This window comes from Ictalurus furcatus, chromosome 11 (genome assembly GCF_023375685.1).
Source record: "Ictalurus furcatus strain D&B chromosome 11, Billie_1.0, whole genome shotgun sequence".
NCBI lineage: Eukaryota > Metazoa > Chordata > Actinopteri > Siluriformes > Ictaluridae > Ictalurus > Ictalurus furcatus.
This window is the reverse complement of record NC_071265.1, coordinates 19,756,081-19,773,327: the sequence shown is the minus strand read 5'-3', so window position 1 is coordinate 19,773,327 and position 17,247 is coordinate 19,756,081. Positions and strand designations below refer to the sequence as shown.

Below are 17,247 nucleotides of genomic sequence, written 5' to 3'. Positions count from 1 at the left end.
ACTGTGATAATCACATCGAAACATTTCCGTAATGCTAAAGTGCAGATGATAATAGCAGCAGATAATTACATCCTTATAGTCTCTAGTTTGGCCGCAACCCAAACCAAATGCTACTGCACAACACACTCACATGGATTAATCCACATGGTGGTGAACAGCGCAGCACAACCCATGTTATTAAATATTTTTCTGTAAATACAGTTACAATCAAAATTATTCAACCCCCATGGCAAATCAGGTTTATTGTTAAAATTTACAGACTTTCAGCTGTTTGCAATGAACAAATCAAACAAAAGCAATTGAAATACAACAATTGCTTGAAAAGCAACACAATGAATGCTTCAAGTGGTTTCCCCAAATTCAACTGAAAATGCAACTTATGATTTCTCCAGTTTCAATATTATTCACCCCCCCCTGAATAGCATCCTTCAAAACAGCACAAATATGCAAAACAGGTGTTGTCTCAAGCACATTACCTGAACTGGCTAGGAAATATATGAAATACCTGGATGGGGCAGAAAAAGGAAGCTATCAACGGCTGCAACCAGATTTCTGAGAAGGCACATTCTGAAAAACCCTCATGTGATTGCAAAAGACCTGTAGCAAGACTTAGCAGACCTGCAGCAACAGGCACTGAGGTTTCAGTGAGCACTGTAAAGGCACGTACTAAACGCAGAAGGTTTCCATGCCAGAACTCCAAGTCCATGCCAGAACTCCACGTACACCACTACTGACTCAAAAGAGGACGAAAGAACCTTCTGTCCACAGTCAAGCATGGTGGTGGCTCGATGATGTTCTGGGGCTCCTTTGCATCCTCTGGCACTGGAAACCTGCAGGGTGTGGAAGGCAAGATGGATTCATTGAAGTATCAGGAAATCCTAGAGAAAACGTCATGCCATCTGTGAGGAAGCTGAAGCTTGGGCATCATTGAACCTTCCAACAGGACAATGATCCCAAGCATACCTCAAATTCCACCAAGGCTTGGTTGCAGAAGAAGAACTGGAAGATTCTACAGGGCCATCACAGTCACCTGACTTGAACCCCATAGAAAATCTCTGGTGGGATTTGAAGAAGGTGGTTGTAGCAGGCAAACCCAAGAATATTACTGAACAGGAGGCCATTGATCATGAGGAATGGGCTAAGATTCCTCATGAAACTGGTGTTTGGTTATGCATCTCATTTGCAGAAGGTTGTAACAGCAAAAGTGTGCTCTACTAAGTACTAAAGATGCTTGCCATGAAGGGGTTGAATAATTTTAAAACTGCAGAAGTCATTATAAGTCGCATTTTCAGTTGCATTTTGGAGAAACCATTTGAAGCATTCGTTGTGTTGAACTATTTCAATTGATTTTGTTTGATTTGTTCATTGCAAACAGCTGAAATTCATTTACAATGGGGGTTGAATAATTATGATTGCAACTGTACCTTGCTATTGGATTCACTCAGCCAAATCTCCTAATATTATATACATCAGTCAATATTAATGCCCTGCCAAATACTGTACCTACCTGCATAACATCCTTTGAGACTCACACACATGTATGCACATTTAAACAACTGCAGTCAGCCTGTCTGATAACAACTTAACTAATGCATTGGTGTATGAAAGATGTGGCACAGAATACTTAATTCTCAATACATGAATATGTGTATGTGTGGGTGCGTATGTACATGGATGTACCTGGATGTTTCCGTCTGTGTGTTTGTGTGTGGCGCTTCCCACATCCCATTGGCTGAAGGATTTAGGGGAGCTGGATGGACTCGGCCTGCTGATGTGCAGTTCCCCGTACGGGTTCTGAGGCAGGTGACTGGAGCTCTTGCTGCGTGGTATCAGAGACCCCGGGACCTTGAGGTGACCTAAAGGTGAGGCAGTTGTAGAGATGGGCGATGTGGTGAAATGTCTTCCTTGTGCGCCTTTTCCTATGCATGAGTTCTTAAAAGCAAAGTTACTGTTCAGGTCCTCCATGGAACGACAGAATTCTTTAGCAGGTACTGACCAGGAAGAAGAAAGAAAAACAATTAGAGTAAACTTAGAATACAACACACATTTAAAACAGAAATGTCAAGACCCGTTAGACCCACTGCACAACCCCAAATTTATAAAAAATTTACCAGTATATCCAGATTTCCAGGTGGTAAAGAGTATTTTTCTCAACAACACAACACTATAGCCAGCGGCTGAATGGTGCTAAGTAAACACTCCTGCGTGACCTGGGTGGTATTCAAATAAGCAAGCTCCCAGTGTGGTGTCCTAGCCTACTGATTCTCATTGGTTGCTACTCAACAACCAGAAATGAGCTGACTGAAATCTGACGTGTTCTCAATCCCCAAAAATTAACCACATTAAAAGCCCTGCCTTATGTGTAACCTACATCACTTCTCCTCTAATAATGAAAGCACAAACTCTCGATAAGGTAAAATCATTACATTTCGTGTATGTTCTGGAGTTAATCAAGCACTCTCTTCCCCAAAAGTGAAGGTTTGATGCAGTCTGCATAGACCAAAACCAAACCACAGAACACGACATATATTCTTTGTACTAGAACAGAGTGCAGAGGCCAAAGGCAATAAAGGGATTGTGACCAGAGCATGGTAGTATTGCACTTGATTACATTTGTTTATTTTGAATACATTGTACTAGGGATCACAGGTCATAGTTTTACATTGTATGTTTCTTTTTTTATTCATTTTCAGCACATTTTAATGGAGTACTGTCCTAATTAAGGGACGTGGGGGTTTTTTGACAATTTTTTTTTGTTAATAAATCATACACTAATTCATGATTTTACTTCATGCTTTTCCATTTTTAAAAGCATGAAAGGCTAAATTATTACAAGTTAGACATCTACAAAAATGTATTTGTAATAATAATTCAAAAAATGCAAAAAATGAGCCTTGGCCAAGATTTTTTATTCAAATGTATTACTAATAAAATATTCCTGCATGTTAAAAAAAAATAGCGTCTGTACAAAAAACAAAACAAAACAACAGTTGTGTCCAAAAATTGCTGCGACTTTTAAAAAAAATTTAAGATGCAACTTGCAAAACTCAAGTTTTCTGTGCTTTTTTCATAAAACTACTTAAATTGGCAACATTGGCCATTGCACATCACAGTGATGTTTGTTGGTAAATGAGACCTTTTAGCTGTACTTAATGCACGTTGTGAACATGTCACATGATCCGTCTCGGCCCAAATCTGCTGAAAATCTGCGATAATTTTGAAAATTTTATTCATTTTTGTGTTCACAAAATCCTGGAGGGACTGATTAGAGTATACTGCTGCTCTAATGTTTGTGCCATCTGTGACATTGGTTCGATCCTGACCTCGAGTTACTGTTTGTGCGGAGTTTTACATGTTCTCTCATGTTCGTGTGGGTCTCTTCCTCTAGGCTTTCCAGTTTCCTTCCACTGTCTAAATTCTCCATTCTCTAGAGACTCCATTGTCAGAGATAAAGTCGTTCCTTTAGGTTTTCGGACACTGGATTGGCTTCAGTGCAGGCATTGAGGTTTCTTCAAAACATGACAAGCAGCATTTTTATGTCTTATAACTAGGTTTTCCAGTGTCCTTCCACTGTCTAAAATAAGCTGGTATATGGATTGGCTATGTTAAGCTGCCCCTAGGCGTGAATGAGTGTGTGAATCCGTGTGTGCATGGTGCCCTGCGATGGACTGGCATTTCATTCAGGATGAATTCTTTTGCCTTACACCAGCGTTCCCAGGACAGGCTCTGGATTCCCCGTGACCCTGACCAGTGCTTACTAAAAGATGAATTAATTAAATCAATAACATTTTAAGAAATTAAATCTTTTAAAGTATTTGACAGACAACATGTAGTGCTAATGTTACAAACATTACTGAGTTAGCAAGCAAATCATTTTATGACTAACATTCTTTCACAGACGAGAGGTGGAGGCAGCCGTTTGTATGACATAATGCATACTACATAATAATATTTTAATATATATTAACATATATATAAGATTGTTTTGTCTCCATTTGTTCACATTAAATAGTTTGTTCTGTCATTTAAATCCTGTGTACAAGTTATCTTTTACTTAGATATATATTTTTTTACTTGTACTCAAGCAAATATTTACTTAAGGTCATTACTTTTTCAAGTAACACCTTTGTTTGAGTAAGGTTATGAGCTACTCTTACTTTTGCTTTTGCTTTTGCTTCTAACACCATCACAGTAATTTTAGTACTTACACTATATGGCCAAAGGTGTGTGGACACCTAATCATCACACCCATATGTGCTTATTGAACATCCCATTCCAGATTGAGTCCTCCTTTGCTGTTATTATAATCTCCACTGTTCTGGAAAGGCTTTCCACTAGACTCATTTTAGAGCATGGTTGATGAGATTTTCCCATTCAGCCACCAGAGCAGTAGTGATGTCTGGCACTGAGGAGGCCTGGGGCACACGTTTGGCCCCATCCCAAAGGTGTTCAGAGGGGTTGATTTCAGGGCTCTGTGCAGGACACTATCCATCAATCAATCAACATTTAAACACAGCATAAATTGATCCAAAGTGCTGTACAATAGAAAAAGGTAAGACCATAAAATCAACATCTAGTCATTTTCAAAGGCTTAAAAAATAAAAATATGAGTTAAGGGAAAATTTAAAAATAGCTAGTGGTGACGCAGACCTCACATGAAAGGGGAGACTATTCCAAAGTTTGGGTCTGGCCACAGAAAAAGCCCAATCACCCTTGGATTTACATTGACAACAGGGGACAGACAAAAGTAATTGATTGGAAGATCTGTGCACTCTGGATGGAGAGTAATGGTAAAGAAGGTCACTCATGTACTTTGATGCAAGACCAGACAATGCTTTATATACAAAAAGAAGATTTTAAAATAACCCCTAAACTCAACAGGAAGCCAGTGAAGAGAGGCCAATATGGGGGAAATGTGATCCCTGTTTCTAGACCTGTTAAAAACCTGCCAGCCACATATTGAACAATTTGTAATCGAGATAAAGCAGATTGAGAAAGTCCAATGTACAGCGAATTACAATAGTCTAGCCGTGATGTAACAAGAGCATGGGTTACAATTTCTGAATCTTTACGAGAAAGGAAATGTTTTAGCTTTGCAATGGATCTGAGATGGAAAAAAAAGCTTCCCTATATAACAGCACTAATCCATTTCTTAAAAAGTGAAGAGTCAAAAATGACTCAAAGATTCTAAACTTGCTTTGGATCTAGCTGAGCTTCCAGGGCATGGGAAGAAGACGTGGGACAGCAAAAAAACAAGACTATTGTCTTGCACTTGATCAGATTGTCAAATGGGCAGTTAAGTGTCTGGTCTGACTTGAAGGTAAAACTGAGAGTCATCAGCATAGCAGTGATAAGAAATATCATATTTCTGAAAGATATAACCTAGGGGAAGCATATAAAGGGAAAACAATAACGGACCTAAAATGGATCCTTGCGGGACACCACAAGGTAAGGACCAGAGCACTTCCTCTCCAACCTTGGTAAACTATGCCTTCATGGACCTAGCCTTGTAAACAGGGGCATTGTCATGAAGGAAAATGTTTGGGCTAGACTCTTAAGTTGCAGTGAAGGGAAATCTTACAAAGACATCACCTACAATTGTGTGCTTCCAACTTTGTGTCAACAGTTTCAGGACGACCCACATATGGCTGTGGAGGTCAGCTGTCCACAAACCTTTGGCCAGATGGTGTATCTTATACATATATACATCATTGAGATCATTACTTATGAATACTCCTGATGAATTCTGAATTGTGACTGATTAGAATGAAGATAAATTTTCTATAACAGCACAGCTCAGACAGTAGTTCTGGCTACACCACAAATCACAAGTTTATATTAATGCACTCGTTCTAATACATTTTCATTGCTATAGTAAATTACACAGGGACTACGGTGTATTAAAAACATGTATATAGTATTCTGAAAGTAGATGTTTGTTTAACATTTCTGGGAGCAGTCTCCATTGTCAGAGATACAGAGATACTGGACTGGCTTCAGTGCAGGCTTTGAGGTTGGTTGAAAACACGTCAAGCAGCATTTTTATGTCTTATAACTACAAGAGAGAAAAAAAATGGAGAAGCTGGATGGGGAACTGTCCTGAGTGTGTTCCACAACATTTAATGTAACTATAAAGTGAAACATAGGTTGTCATTCTTAAAGAATTTTTTTTTAAGTATAATTGACAAATTGCTGTGGATTAAGAGGAATAAAACACTTTGGGAAATTCTGGAAAATAGTCACCTTTGAGTTGATAACAGTCCTCTGACCGTCCTGATAATAGTACATTATTGACCTTCTTCTACCAGAACGCTAGAATCTTGTAATCAACCTCTTCTATCTCTTCCCTATTGGCATACTAAGACAAAGGGTAATCGAGCCTTTTCTGTGGCTGGTCCCAAACTCTGGAAGTCTCTCTTTTCACGTGAGGCCAGCTCAGTTTTTAGCCATCTTCTCTTAAATCTTGTTTTTATTATGCTATATGATGCTATGTATAGCACTTTGGATCAACTACTGTTGTCTTTAAATGTGCTTTAGAAATGAAATTTGACTTGGCTCTACTTTGTGTCAGGATGCATGATTATTTTCATATAACAGCACATCCCATTAAGTTTTATTCCTCAGTTATGAAGCACTGAACACAAACTTTGACTTACAGTGATAAACAAATACAAATTCCACTTATGTATTTGTATACTACAATTCTTTACACACTGTGTACACAAAACTGAATTACACCCTTGAGAGACAGGCACACACAAAGAAACAAATCCCCTCCATTTCACACTTAGAACATTCTCACACACACAAACACACACTCACACCCACACTATACCTGAACACTGTATCTGAGAGTAGGGGTTGTGCGAGCGGTGAGCCACCAGACAGGAATGTTTTGGTGATGCTGCTGTTTGGCTGCTGGTCTGTGGTGAATGCAGTGTGTTTACTGGAACCTCGGTGACATAGGTGGCGGGCACATACAGTGGCTTGGCTTTCTTGCCAACTCCGAGCCTCCGCACCTGCCACCAGTCAGAGTTCGTCTTTTTCAGCAAAAGAAAACGCTCACCGTCGTGTATGGAAATATTCCGTCCATCTGCCCCACGGTATGAGTAGTCATACTGGGCTTCCAGAACCACAAGACCAGGTGTCAATGACCCCCTGCCCACTGGAAGGCTGTTGGTGGGGCTGCTCATGCTCCGGTACCAGCTGCCTGACAACATGACTCTCAGTGGCACCAGGTGGAAGGGCTGATACCACAGTAGCAGCTAGCACTGGTGGACAGCGGGAAAAGACAGCGTGATGCCCATTGTGCCATGCTCTGAAACAAATGGTGGGAAAACAGATTAGCACATCCCAGGAAGGCCACACACACACACACCATGTCCAATATACACTGTAAATTGCAATGTATTTACACATGCTGATGATGCTATCCTGTCATGCTCAGGTCAATTCAGGTCACCATTCTCAATATTTTCTCCACAACAAAAAGTGCATACTGTACACAAAAAAGTCACCGGCTTCAAACAAAGACCGATTGTACTGTTTAGTTGCTGTACTATCTCGTTTCTAACAGGGTTTTAGCTTGACAGTATTCTTAGACTCTGACCTGTTTATACTAGAACAAGAATAACCTTTTGATAGAGACTACAACAAACTTCTATAAGTCGCTCTGGATAAACGCATCTACCAAATGGTGTAAATGTAAGTTTTAATACATGCCTTCTACACACAAGTAGTGCCCCCAGTGGCCAATTTTACACAGAACACTATAAAGACAAGAGATGAGCAAGTATTGTGATGATGGTGTAATGACAGCTGAAAACTGCTTGATGATGATGGGCATTTTTTAACTATTCATTACAAATCCACTTGCAGATTAGCAGTCTACCAAATCTCAACTGTACTTAATTAGCAGGTTTCTGAGAAATTGTTACTGCAACCCATATTGATGATCATGGCCCCAGATTCTCAGCCAGCCTCATCAAAATCTTAGCCTGAACATGGATTTCAAGTTGTGTGAAAATCAATGAAAGCATGAGTTCCAGCAGTTCAAATCATCTAAGCTCCGGCCAGCTAGGCTTGAATGGTGGCCATATTTTTTTACTTTCAACATTTTAATAATTATTGAGTTTTACCCTTTTCTGAATATTTTGAAGCCAATTTTGCGATGGTACCTCTACAAGCCTTGGACTAGTTCACAAAAGTTATTTTGGAAGATTATACAGAAAAAAACCTTAATCTCTTTAAATGCCAAGAAATCTGTAGAAGAACAAATTTTAAGATTACACCTCAGTTCACAAGAGCCAGACGCTTTTCCATTTTGAAAATGTGAGTTGCATCCCAGTTGCCCATTCTTATAGGGGTGGTAAGTTTTGTGATAGCTCAAAGGTCATAATGTGAAATGCCTGCTAAAAGCTGATAGTGGCCATGCTTTTCATTTAATGATGTCATCATTGGAAATCTTCTTACAGACTAGCACAAAGATGCAGTATGCCAAATTTCAGCTCAACCGAACAAGCGTTTCATGAGAAAGTTATCTGAAATATTACAGAATGTTACAGCACGGCCTATGTATGACCACACACTAACCTTGGCAGAAATCCTCAGAGTCTTGTCCTAAACATGTCTTTTAACAGGTCATGTTTTGTAACGATCCATGAAATGGTTTAAAACAAGCTCCGGCCCATTAGGATTTATTGGTATGTGGCAGCCGTATTGTTTATAACTCTCAAAATTTATTAATTCATTTGTGAGTTGGATCTGAAACCCATCCCAGGAACACAATGGGCGAGTACACCCTGCATGGGACATGTTCTTAAAAATTATTGAGAGTTAGACACTTCTGAGTATTTTGACACCAGTTGTATGATATGAAAAAAAAAACCATTTCGTGACAGTATGTTTGGCATATCAATCAACTTAACTGACCAAAAAGTGGACAGAGCTAAATGACAATTCTTGGTCATGGGCCAAAACGTAAAAGATTGTGCTACAGCACTACCATCAGTCTGAGCAGACTCATCTGTATTACCTCAGTGTTGGTAGGCAGTACTACTTACTGACCAGCTTTCATGTCTGTACGGCATATGATTTGGTCTGCACGAGTCATTTTAGAAGAGAAAGAATAATAATTAGCAAATTTATATTTAAAAATCACCTTCTAAAATCTTGTTACACACCTCTCAAAAGAAATAGTGCTAAACGCTAGTTAATCACAGTTAATGTAATATACAAGAAGTAAGGTTGGTGACAATATGAGTTCCATGTACATTTTCTACTATATACTGTACAGTGACATCCAAAATTCAGAGACCACTAGTGAAAATGCTTCTTTAAAAAGTTAAATCTTTGAAATATTTACAAGAATTTCAAAGTTTATTAGTATTTGGTACGTCCCCTTTTTGCTTTAATGACAGTGTGCACTTGAGCCGGTATGGACTGCATGTTCACGCAAAACCTTCTGATCAAATCCATCGGAGTGTCGTCTGAACACGTGCTTCAGTAGAAGAGATTAGACATGAGAAAAATCTGACCTTTTATACAAAGCAGTTAACATGGTCGCTATATCAAATTTGCTTATATTTAAATAGGGACCCAGGAATATTATATATTCGAAATACTGAACCTTTACTTTCTTTGTCTTGAAAATTAAAAAATGTATTTCCAAGAAGAAAAAAAAAATCGCAGATCTTCAATGTGGACTCAGACTTTTGGACCCCCCTGCAGTTTTCCTAAACCGAAATATGTTGCTCTTTTGTATGTATCACAACCCTAAATAAAGTTTTAACATTTTAAAATGTTACCCCTGGTTACCCCCCTGGTTACCCCCAAAAGTGAAAAGGGAGGAAAACTGCATTTAAAGATTCCACTCCAGTTTCACAGACAGTCACACCACCTACCTCTACATTTGTACCTTAACCTACTTATGTAAATATTCATGTTAAATTACTGCTAAATTGTCAAGAATTAGGTTTATGATGGGAAATCCACATCATCAACATCAACACATCAGCCTCTGTCTCATCACCTGAGGTAAAAGTCACTCACAGCATTTAAATACAAGCCTCATTGCCATCTCTTCCTACATCGGTGGGGAAACAATTGCTGTACTGCTTCTTTTATTAGTAATGCACTTTATACATTTAATACAAAGGAATTAAAAACTTCTAAAAAAATTTGTCTGCTCTAATCGGAGTATGTGAGCGCTCTTCTCTGGTTTGAAGATGTGACTGTGCAAGTGTATCACGGACAAATTCACAGCCGTTATCTGATTATAAACTTGATTAAGCTTATGTCGGTTTCACTATGTTGTGTTCTTTCCTAATCCCTGCATTGAGCTCCCTTTGCTATGGCCTTATATAGTCAAAATGAAAGACAAAAAAGAAAGACACAACATAGCAGAGAGAGGGAGAAGTAGGTATGTTTCTCGCTACTTCCTAGTGCTAGAATATACATATATATATATATATATATATATATATATATATATATATATATATATAAAATTTTATTTATTTTTTTCGATTCCTCTCACTCCTAAATATACTTACAGTGATATTTGATTCAAGGACCAGACCAAAATGACATGCTATACTAGAAATATTTCATTTAAATAATTACCTACAACTAACATGTTTTTAATGGACTGAACAATAATTTCTAAATAAGGTAAACACACTGTGAACAGCCCCATTTCTGCACAGCTGGAACTTTCTAATCAGCATCTAATGTAATGGTTAGCTCAGGCACCTGCTAAATGTGGCTTGTTTTCTTATAAACTGAGGACATCAACAATATAGCCAAACTCTGCTCTCAGAGAGAAAAGACAAACATTCAGGACTCTCGACTGATGATTGAAGAGTCTCCTGAATTTCAGGTTAATGCTAGAACAGTTTGCTATACTAGAGTTAAACAAGGTCACAGCCTGGCTTCCTGCATGTGTAAGTGTGCGTGCGTGTGTAGGGCAGGAAAATGGAGGAGTCTTAATCCTCACTGCAGTGTAGTGTGCTCGAGTGGTGCTTTGCGTGGTTTATGTTAAAAGCAAACCACCCTCTCAGCATACGGAGCACACGTGCACTCCTCATTACACCCAATGACACACATATCAGGTACATGTACAAAGAATTTTAGCAGCTGTGAGGTAGCATTTGCATTTTGATTAAAATGTAAACACAATAACCAAAGAGAGGTGCACAATGAACATTTACTTAATATGAAACCGCCTCCTCTACTGCTTCTCTATCAGTTAAATAGGTCTGTTTAATGAATATGCTTCTGTTTCTACAGGAAGTGAAGAGAAGGTTTGAAGTGAGCACAAGAGGAGAAAACAGGAAACCACAAGCATGATTACCAAAGTCCAACTCAGATTCGCTGATCTTTCCCTAAGTGTTATTGAATTCGTTTAGTTCTTTGCCATTCGATATAAAGGGTTTGTACTGCCAATGCGTCGCTTTCAGTTTCAGCCCTATCTTCACATATATGCAAATTGACCACACAGGCACCAGCATGTATTTGCTTTCATTTAGTAGCAATGACAAGTCAGGGAGGTGCTGCGTGCCAACCGTGTGCAAACTGTGAAGGGCAAAAATATTAGAGAACGGGAGGGATGCCATATCCCATATCCATTTTTTTCTCTAAAAAAACCCCACCTTAAAATTAACTTCAGAACATGTGCATAAGTATTGAAAAACATTTATAGAATACTGCATGGCTATATCACGATAATCACAGCTTGGCAAAAGGAAATAAAAAATTGATTGGCAGAAAGGGAATTATCGATTCTTTCATAACACTGACTGTTTTTCTACACTGTACCTTGTAGCTGATTGGCTGTTACAATATATTTTTGTACCATATGTTTAATTTTTACATTCAGCTTTACATGTACACATCTTCATTAAACTCATAGGTTTATACCTTCCAGTTCTTGAGGCATGTAACCATCAAGGATTATTGTTAAAATCGTTTTTAAAAAGAATTATGATATAATTATGAGATTTTTGCCATATCAGCCACCCCTGGCATAAATGAAAAGCTGTAAAAATTGACATGAGATGTTTTAAAAGAACATTATGCACATGTGTGTAAGCATCTTTAATGACAGCCATATAACTAATATGTATGTGCACTTTAGTTTACATTTATTCATTCATGGAACTGGCACTGGGCCAGTCTATTCTTAAATGAGTGCCTTTACATGCTTTGCATTTTTCCCATATAAATAAAGAACACATTCAACACATTAGTATAGTGGTTATCAAATTCCATCATGAAGAAGATGCACTGATGAGAACAAGGCTTTGTGAATGTGGTATAAATCAGGGTGTAATATAAAAGTCTTATACCATGGTCTGTCTGAATACTTGATTCTGATTGGCTGGAAGGTGTGCGTTCAAACCGTATAATGCTCAGGTAGTTCCAGTCAGTTTAATCGCTGTTCTAAATGAATGTACTGCCTATAAACAATTGTAACCATAGCAACATACAATTGCAAACAGTAATTAAACTCACAGCTTCATTATTACTAGAGACACAGCACATACACTTTCTCTTTCTCTCTCTCTCTGTAATAAATAGCCTAGTTATTATAAGTCATTCAAATAAATGTAATATTGATGCACTACTTTATCTCTGTGTATGATTTAGAGCAGGTAGAATTCTAGATCTAACGACCCATATATAAAATAGCTAACAAAAATGTCAATGCTGGAAACTGACCATGGTATAAGCTGGATAATCCACGGCTAGGTGTGCATTACACGAATTTAATGCACTCCGCTTTGCGTCGGGTACTTCTTTTCCTCCACGATGTGCATTAAAATCGTGTAATGTACACCTAGCCATGGATTATCCCTTATATAAACACATTCTGATGTGTCATATATGCCTTTCTGAAGTAATGTAATCAACCAAATTACAACTATTGTTACATCAAAGTCCTGTCGGACAGATGGATGCAAGTGGAGGGTTGCTGATTTTATTAAAATCAATGTAGCAGAGAAACAAGGGGCTATGCAATACTCATAAACATGAGGTAGAGAAAAGGTCATGTGTTGGCAAACAGGCTAAACTGCACATCGTTACAAAATATAAACTGCCACATAACAGCAAAACACCTTGTATTAAGTCAGTGGTCAGATGTCCATATCTCACACTCATTAATCCTTGGTGAATGGCCCCGGATCCTCCTCGTAAGCCCAAGCTCACTCCTTTACCCCGGTTTCTGAGTGGAGTTTAATCAGAGGTGCATAAACTCTACACACAGCTATGCACAATTTCTCTCTGTTACAAAGTCAGCTTGATTTAGCCATCGATCCATGTTTCTTTGCACACAGTCGAATCAGTTGTCATGGGACTGACACTTATTACACTAATAGGTCAGTCCAGGTTGGTGCACATTCAGCAGAGACTGCTATCGAGGAAACATGCTGTAGTCACTCGTTTTAAGTAACCTTGGAGAAAACGTGTGCACACTCTCCTTAACTAAAGAATAATTCATATGGTAACATTAAAGTGGTTTTCCAAATGATACATTTTATGAATGTATTACTCTTCCTACTTACACAATATTACATGTAAGCTATAATAAAAATTACATCACGAAATTTGGAAATCAGTCTCATCTCCAAGTCAAGTCAAATATTTTTATCCTGCCATATCTAAGCATGAAGTGTCGTATGAGGCACAATCCATATACACAATGTGGCAAGATCCCTGGAACAAAAGGCAGCAGACGGTGTTATAGCCAATGCGCCCGCAACAAGGCCAATCAATTCACTCAGCAGTCCAACGGACGATAATGAATCACTGTACACTGACCTAAAGCCACCCTCCTGTTCAATTAGCCAAACCATACAATCAATTCTCCCACTATTGACTGCTCAGGAAGAACAGATAGATGGGCCAAACAAAAAAATAGAAAAGCTAAAAATGTAATCAAATGAGCAGTTTTCATTCTTAATCCAACTGTTTACAGCTTTAACTAATATATCCGAAATACCGAAACTGTCTGTCATGCTTCTGCTATCTTGCGAAGCAAGGTTATGCTACTCCTCACAAGATAGCTCAACGTGATAACACAGATAACAGGTTTTACAAACTGAGCCAAAAGGAAGCCCATGTTGATACAAACAAGACTAATGGTGTTCATGATCAAGTTTGTTACTCCAGACATGTTATTGCATTATAGCTATAACTGATAATATTATATTATTACAATATAGCCTAGCGTAATAGCATGTAGTAAATACATTTTCACACATAATATTATAGAATTACATCCTCTCATACAACTGCATTTTTAAAGATGCTGATCTGTTCTACATGATAACTAGGCGAGGCCAATACTAGCAAGTAACCTTATAACCCTGAAGTTACAGTAAAAAGTCTCAGTCTTGCATGAGTCACAAAACACTTGTGTGACTGTGGCAAGCCTATGAAATACTCTGATATCCATGAAATATCCTGCAAAAATTCCTCATGAATACATGATGCCAGACTTCAACGGCACGAATGGCTAATCAACTTTCACTGCACCGCATTTGAAAGTGTGGTGCCACTTGAAAAATGCAACAATCTTTGCATCACACAGGGCAATATCTTTCTTTCTCCCACAGACAACCAATGAGCAAATCCCACAGAGATCTGAAAGAATTCTATTGGTCCAGTTCATAGCAACGGAAAATACAAGAAAGAACAGAGGAGTTCTTTACAATACAGGAAAGAACAGTAAATCTGTGGAGCAGAAGTGGCTTTCAATAACACACTGACAGAGTTGGCTTTTGCAAAGCATCCGTGCACTCTGGCCGGGTTTCACAGAGCATATATGTCATTATTCAAATATGACACGTAATAGGAAACTCTTAAGCGTAATATGCTGTTCCTCTCCCATTAGTTCTACGCCTTGCTTTACGGCTCCGGGTTGCAGTGTCATTTATGACAGCAGGACTATGCATCGTCATTTACAAATCATATTCTACTTTGCATGCTCGTGGTCGAGAGGAAATACAGCAGCACTAACAGCTGCAAAAACATGGCATTCTGTCCCATTCCTCTTATAACGCTTTTATCACTCACTCTGCCATGCACTGTGTGGAGGAAGAAGACATGTGTCAGTGTGATTTGTTTATTACAGTCTTGAACACACAGATGAGGCCTGATGCACATCCAACCTCCACATCTCCTGCCCTCACCTCACTGATCCAGAGAGAGCGAGAGAGAGATACTTTTTGACATGTAAACAGACAGTTTTTACTTATATATTGAGAAACACATGCACTAGCAATAAAAAAAAGGCTGCCTGGGAAACAGACATGAGGGGATGGAAATATGGACTGTGTAAATATGTGCTTAACTGGACATAGAGAGGTCTATAACTAACAAACACCAACACAGAGACATAGAGGCTGTTAATGTCTGATTTCTGACTTCTCTTACAGAACAGCTAAGGTGCTTTAAAAAGCATCACAAGGCAACTTTACATAATACAACATATGAAAATCAACAGCGTGAGTGTAATAACCTTGAACATTAACTTTAATAGGAACACATGTACACCTGAACATTCATGCAGTTTATTCATCCAATAAGACAATCATGTGGCAGGAGCGCAGTGTAGAAAATCATGCAGATACAAGTGTAATGTTCCCATCAAACATAAGAATGGGGGAAAATGTGATTTTGACCGTGGCATGATTGTTGGTGTCAGACGGGATGGTTTGACTATAAAGATATAAGGTTCTTTTATTGCCACACAACACTGTTGGAAGTAATTTGGGTCGGTACAGCTCAACAATCAACAATATAATTGCATGAATTGCTTCCAGTGTTCCTACTAAAATGGCCAGTGAGTGCATATTCCTATAATAAGAAATATAACAAAAGGAAATAAAATAAAAAAGGTTCTTTTTTTATTAAAAAAAAAAAAGCATAGTAAAGTATATAACAAATGAAGATGAAATAAATAATTTTTAAAAAATGAAATATAATATATTTAAATGAGAGTAAAGGAAAAGAAAAAGGAATTTCTGTGCAGAAATCACGCAGCATCTGCAATTCTGTGGTGTGTGACATTTGTGTGTGTATATGTGCATGCGTTACAACCTTGTAAAGGCAGAAGGTTTGCTCTGAACTTAACTGCTTGCTTTTCCACTAACCGTTACAGGCAGAGCGCATTAAACAAGAGCGCGACAGCAAACTCAATAAAACTGAAAAATAAAAAAAGACAGAACACCACTCAGTGGCCAAAAAAGCATATGCTGGTTCATCATATGAGACACCAATGAATTCAAACTGTCACAACAGCCACAATAGACCCCTTATATCCCTGCTATATAGCCTACTGCTGGCCATTAACTACTTTTGGTTTATCAGAACAAATGGAGCTCCAGTGTTATAATTTGCAGGAAGTGTCACGGCATCGCAGCTCCAGCCCTGCTTTTTAGAGAAATGTTTTCATTTCATAAAATTCAATTCGATTTTATTTGTATAGTGTCTTTAACAATAGTATACATTGTAACAAAGTGACTCTGCAGAAAGCTGGATGTAGATTTAGATTTCAGTGAGCAAGCCAGAGACAACAGTGGCAAGAAAAATCTTCCATACCTTGAGAGGAACCAGACTCAAAAGGGGATCTAGTGGGGTAAAGATACAGCATATTGTATTGTTCAATCTGTGACTCAAATAATCCAGTCACACTGCATAATAAACTAAGCTATTCCTTATAAACTACATGAGGTATGTAGTCTGCATCCAGAGAAACAGGGTGTTCTGGACAAAAGTCCTTCATTAGCTTTGTTTCTCTCACATGTTTTCTTTCATATCCTACAGCTACAGAAGCACTTTGCATGCACAGATGATGAAAGTGTGTAATAAACTGACTTTTTTTTATTTTTTTGCATCATCTACAATTATTACTGAAGTACACTGCAGTTGCTCAACTTAATCATTTTTTTTTTGTCACCACCTACGGCCTTTAAAATATTTTTACATCTCTTTTGCCGGAACGGTAAAACAAGGAACACTTAACTTAAGGTCTGGCCTGTCAATTGTAATAGACACAACAAAAACTGCTTTAATCGTATCTTCTGTGGCATGAGTGCTGAGACCTCCAAGCACTGTTTGGAGCTGTTTGCACATCTGAGCGGAGCAAAGATTCCACTCCTCCTAAATAGTTTATATAAAAACACCAGAAGCGTCGCATCCCAGGTTTAATGGTAAAACAAAAAAAAGCAGACAGTCTGTAAA

General features: G+C 38.3%; 1 protein-coding gene across 4 annotated transcripts in view; it reads right to left on the bottom strand.

The window, feature by feature from the left end:
- arhgap9 (Rho GTPase activating protein 9) overlaps positions 1–17,247 on the bottom strand; it is a 49,320-nt gene that overhangs the window by 30,156 nt on the left and 1,917 nt on the right. The window contains exons 2-3 of one of the 4 annotated variants that reach the window (XM_053636102.1): positions 6,836–7,318; positions 1,681–1,991 (exon numbers count right to left, since the gene is read on the bottom strand). In XM_053636102.1, coding sequence (XP_053492077.1) covers positions 1,681–1,991; positions 6,836–7,220 — 696 coding nt within the window. In that variant the 5' untranslated portion in view covers positions 7,221–7,318. Of the gene's footprint in view, positions 1–1,680; positions 1,992–2,111; positions 2,501–6,835; positions 7,319–17,247 lie in introns of those variants that run through there. The other 3 variants (XM_053636103.1, XM_053636104.1, XM_053636105.1) reach the window with 3 other exon arrangements.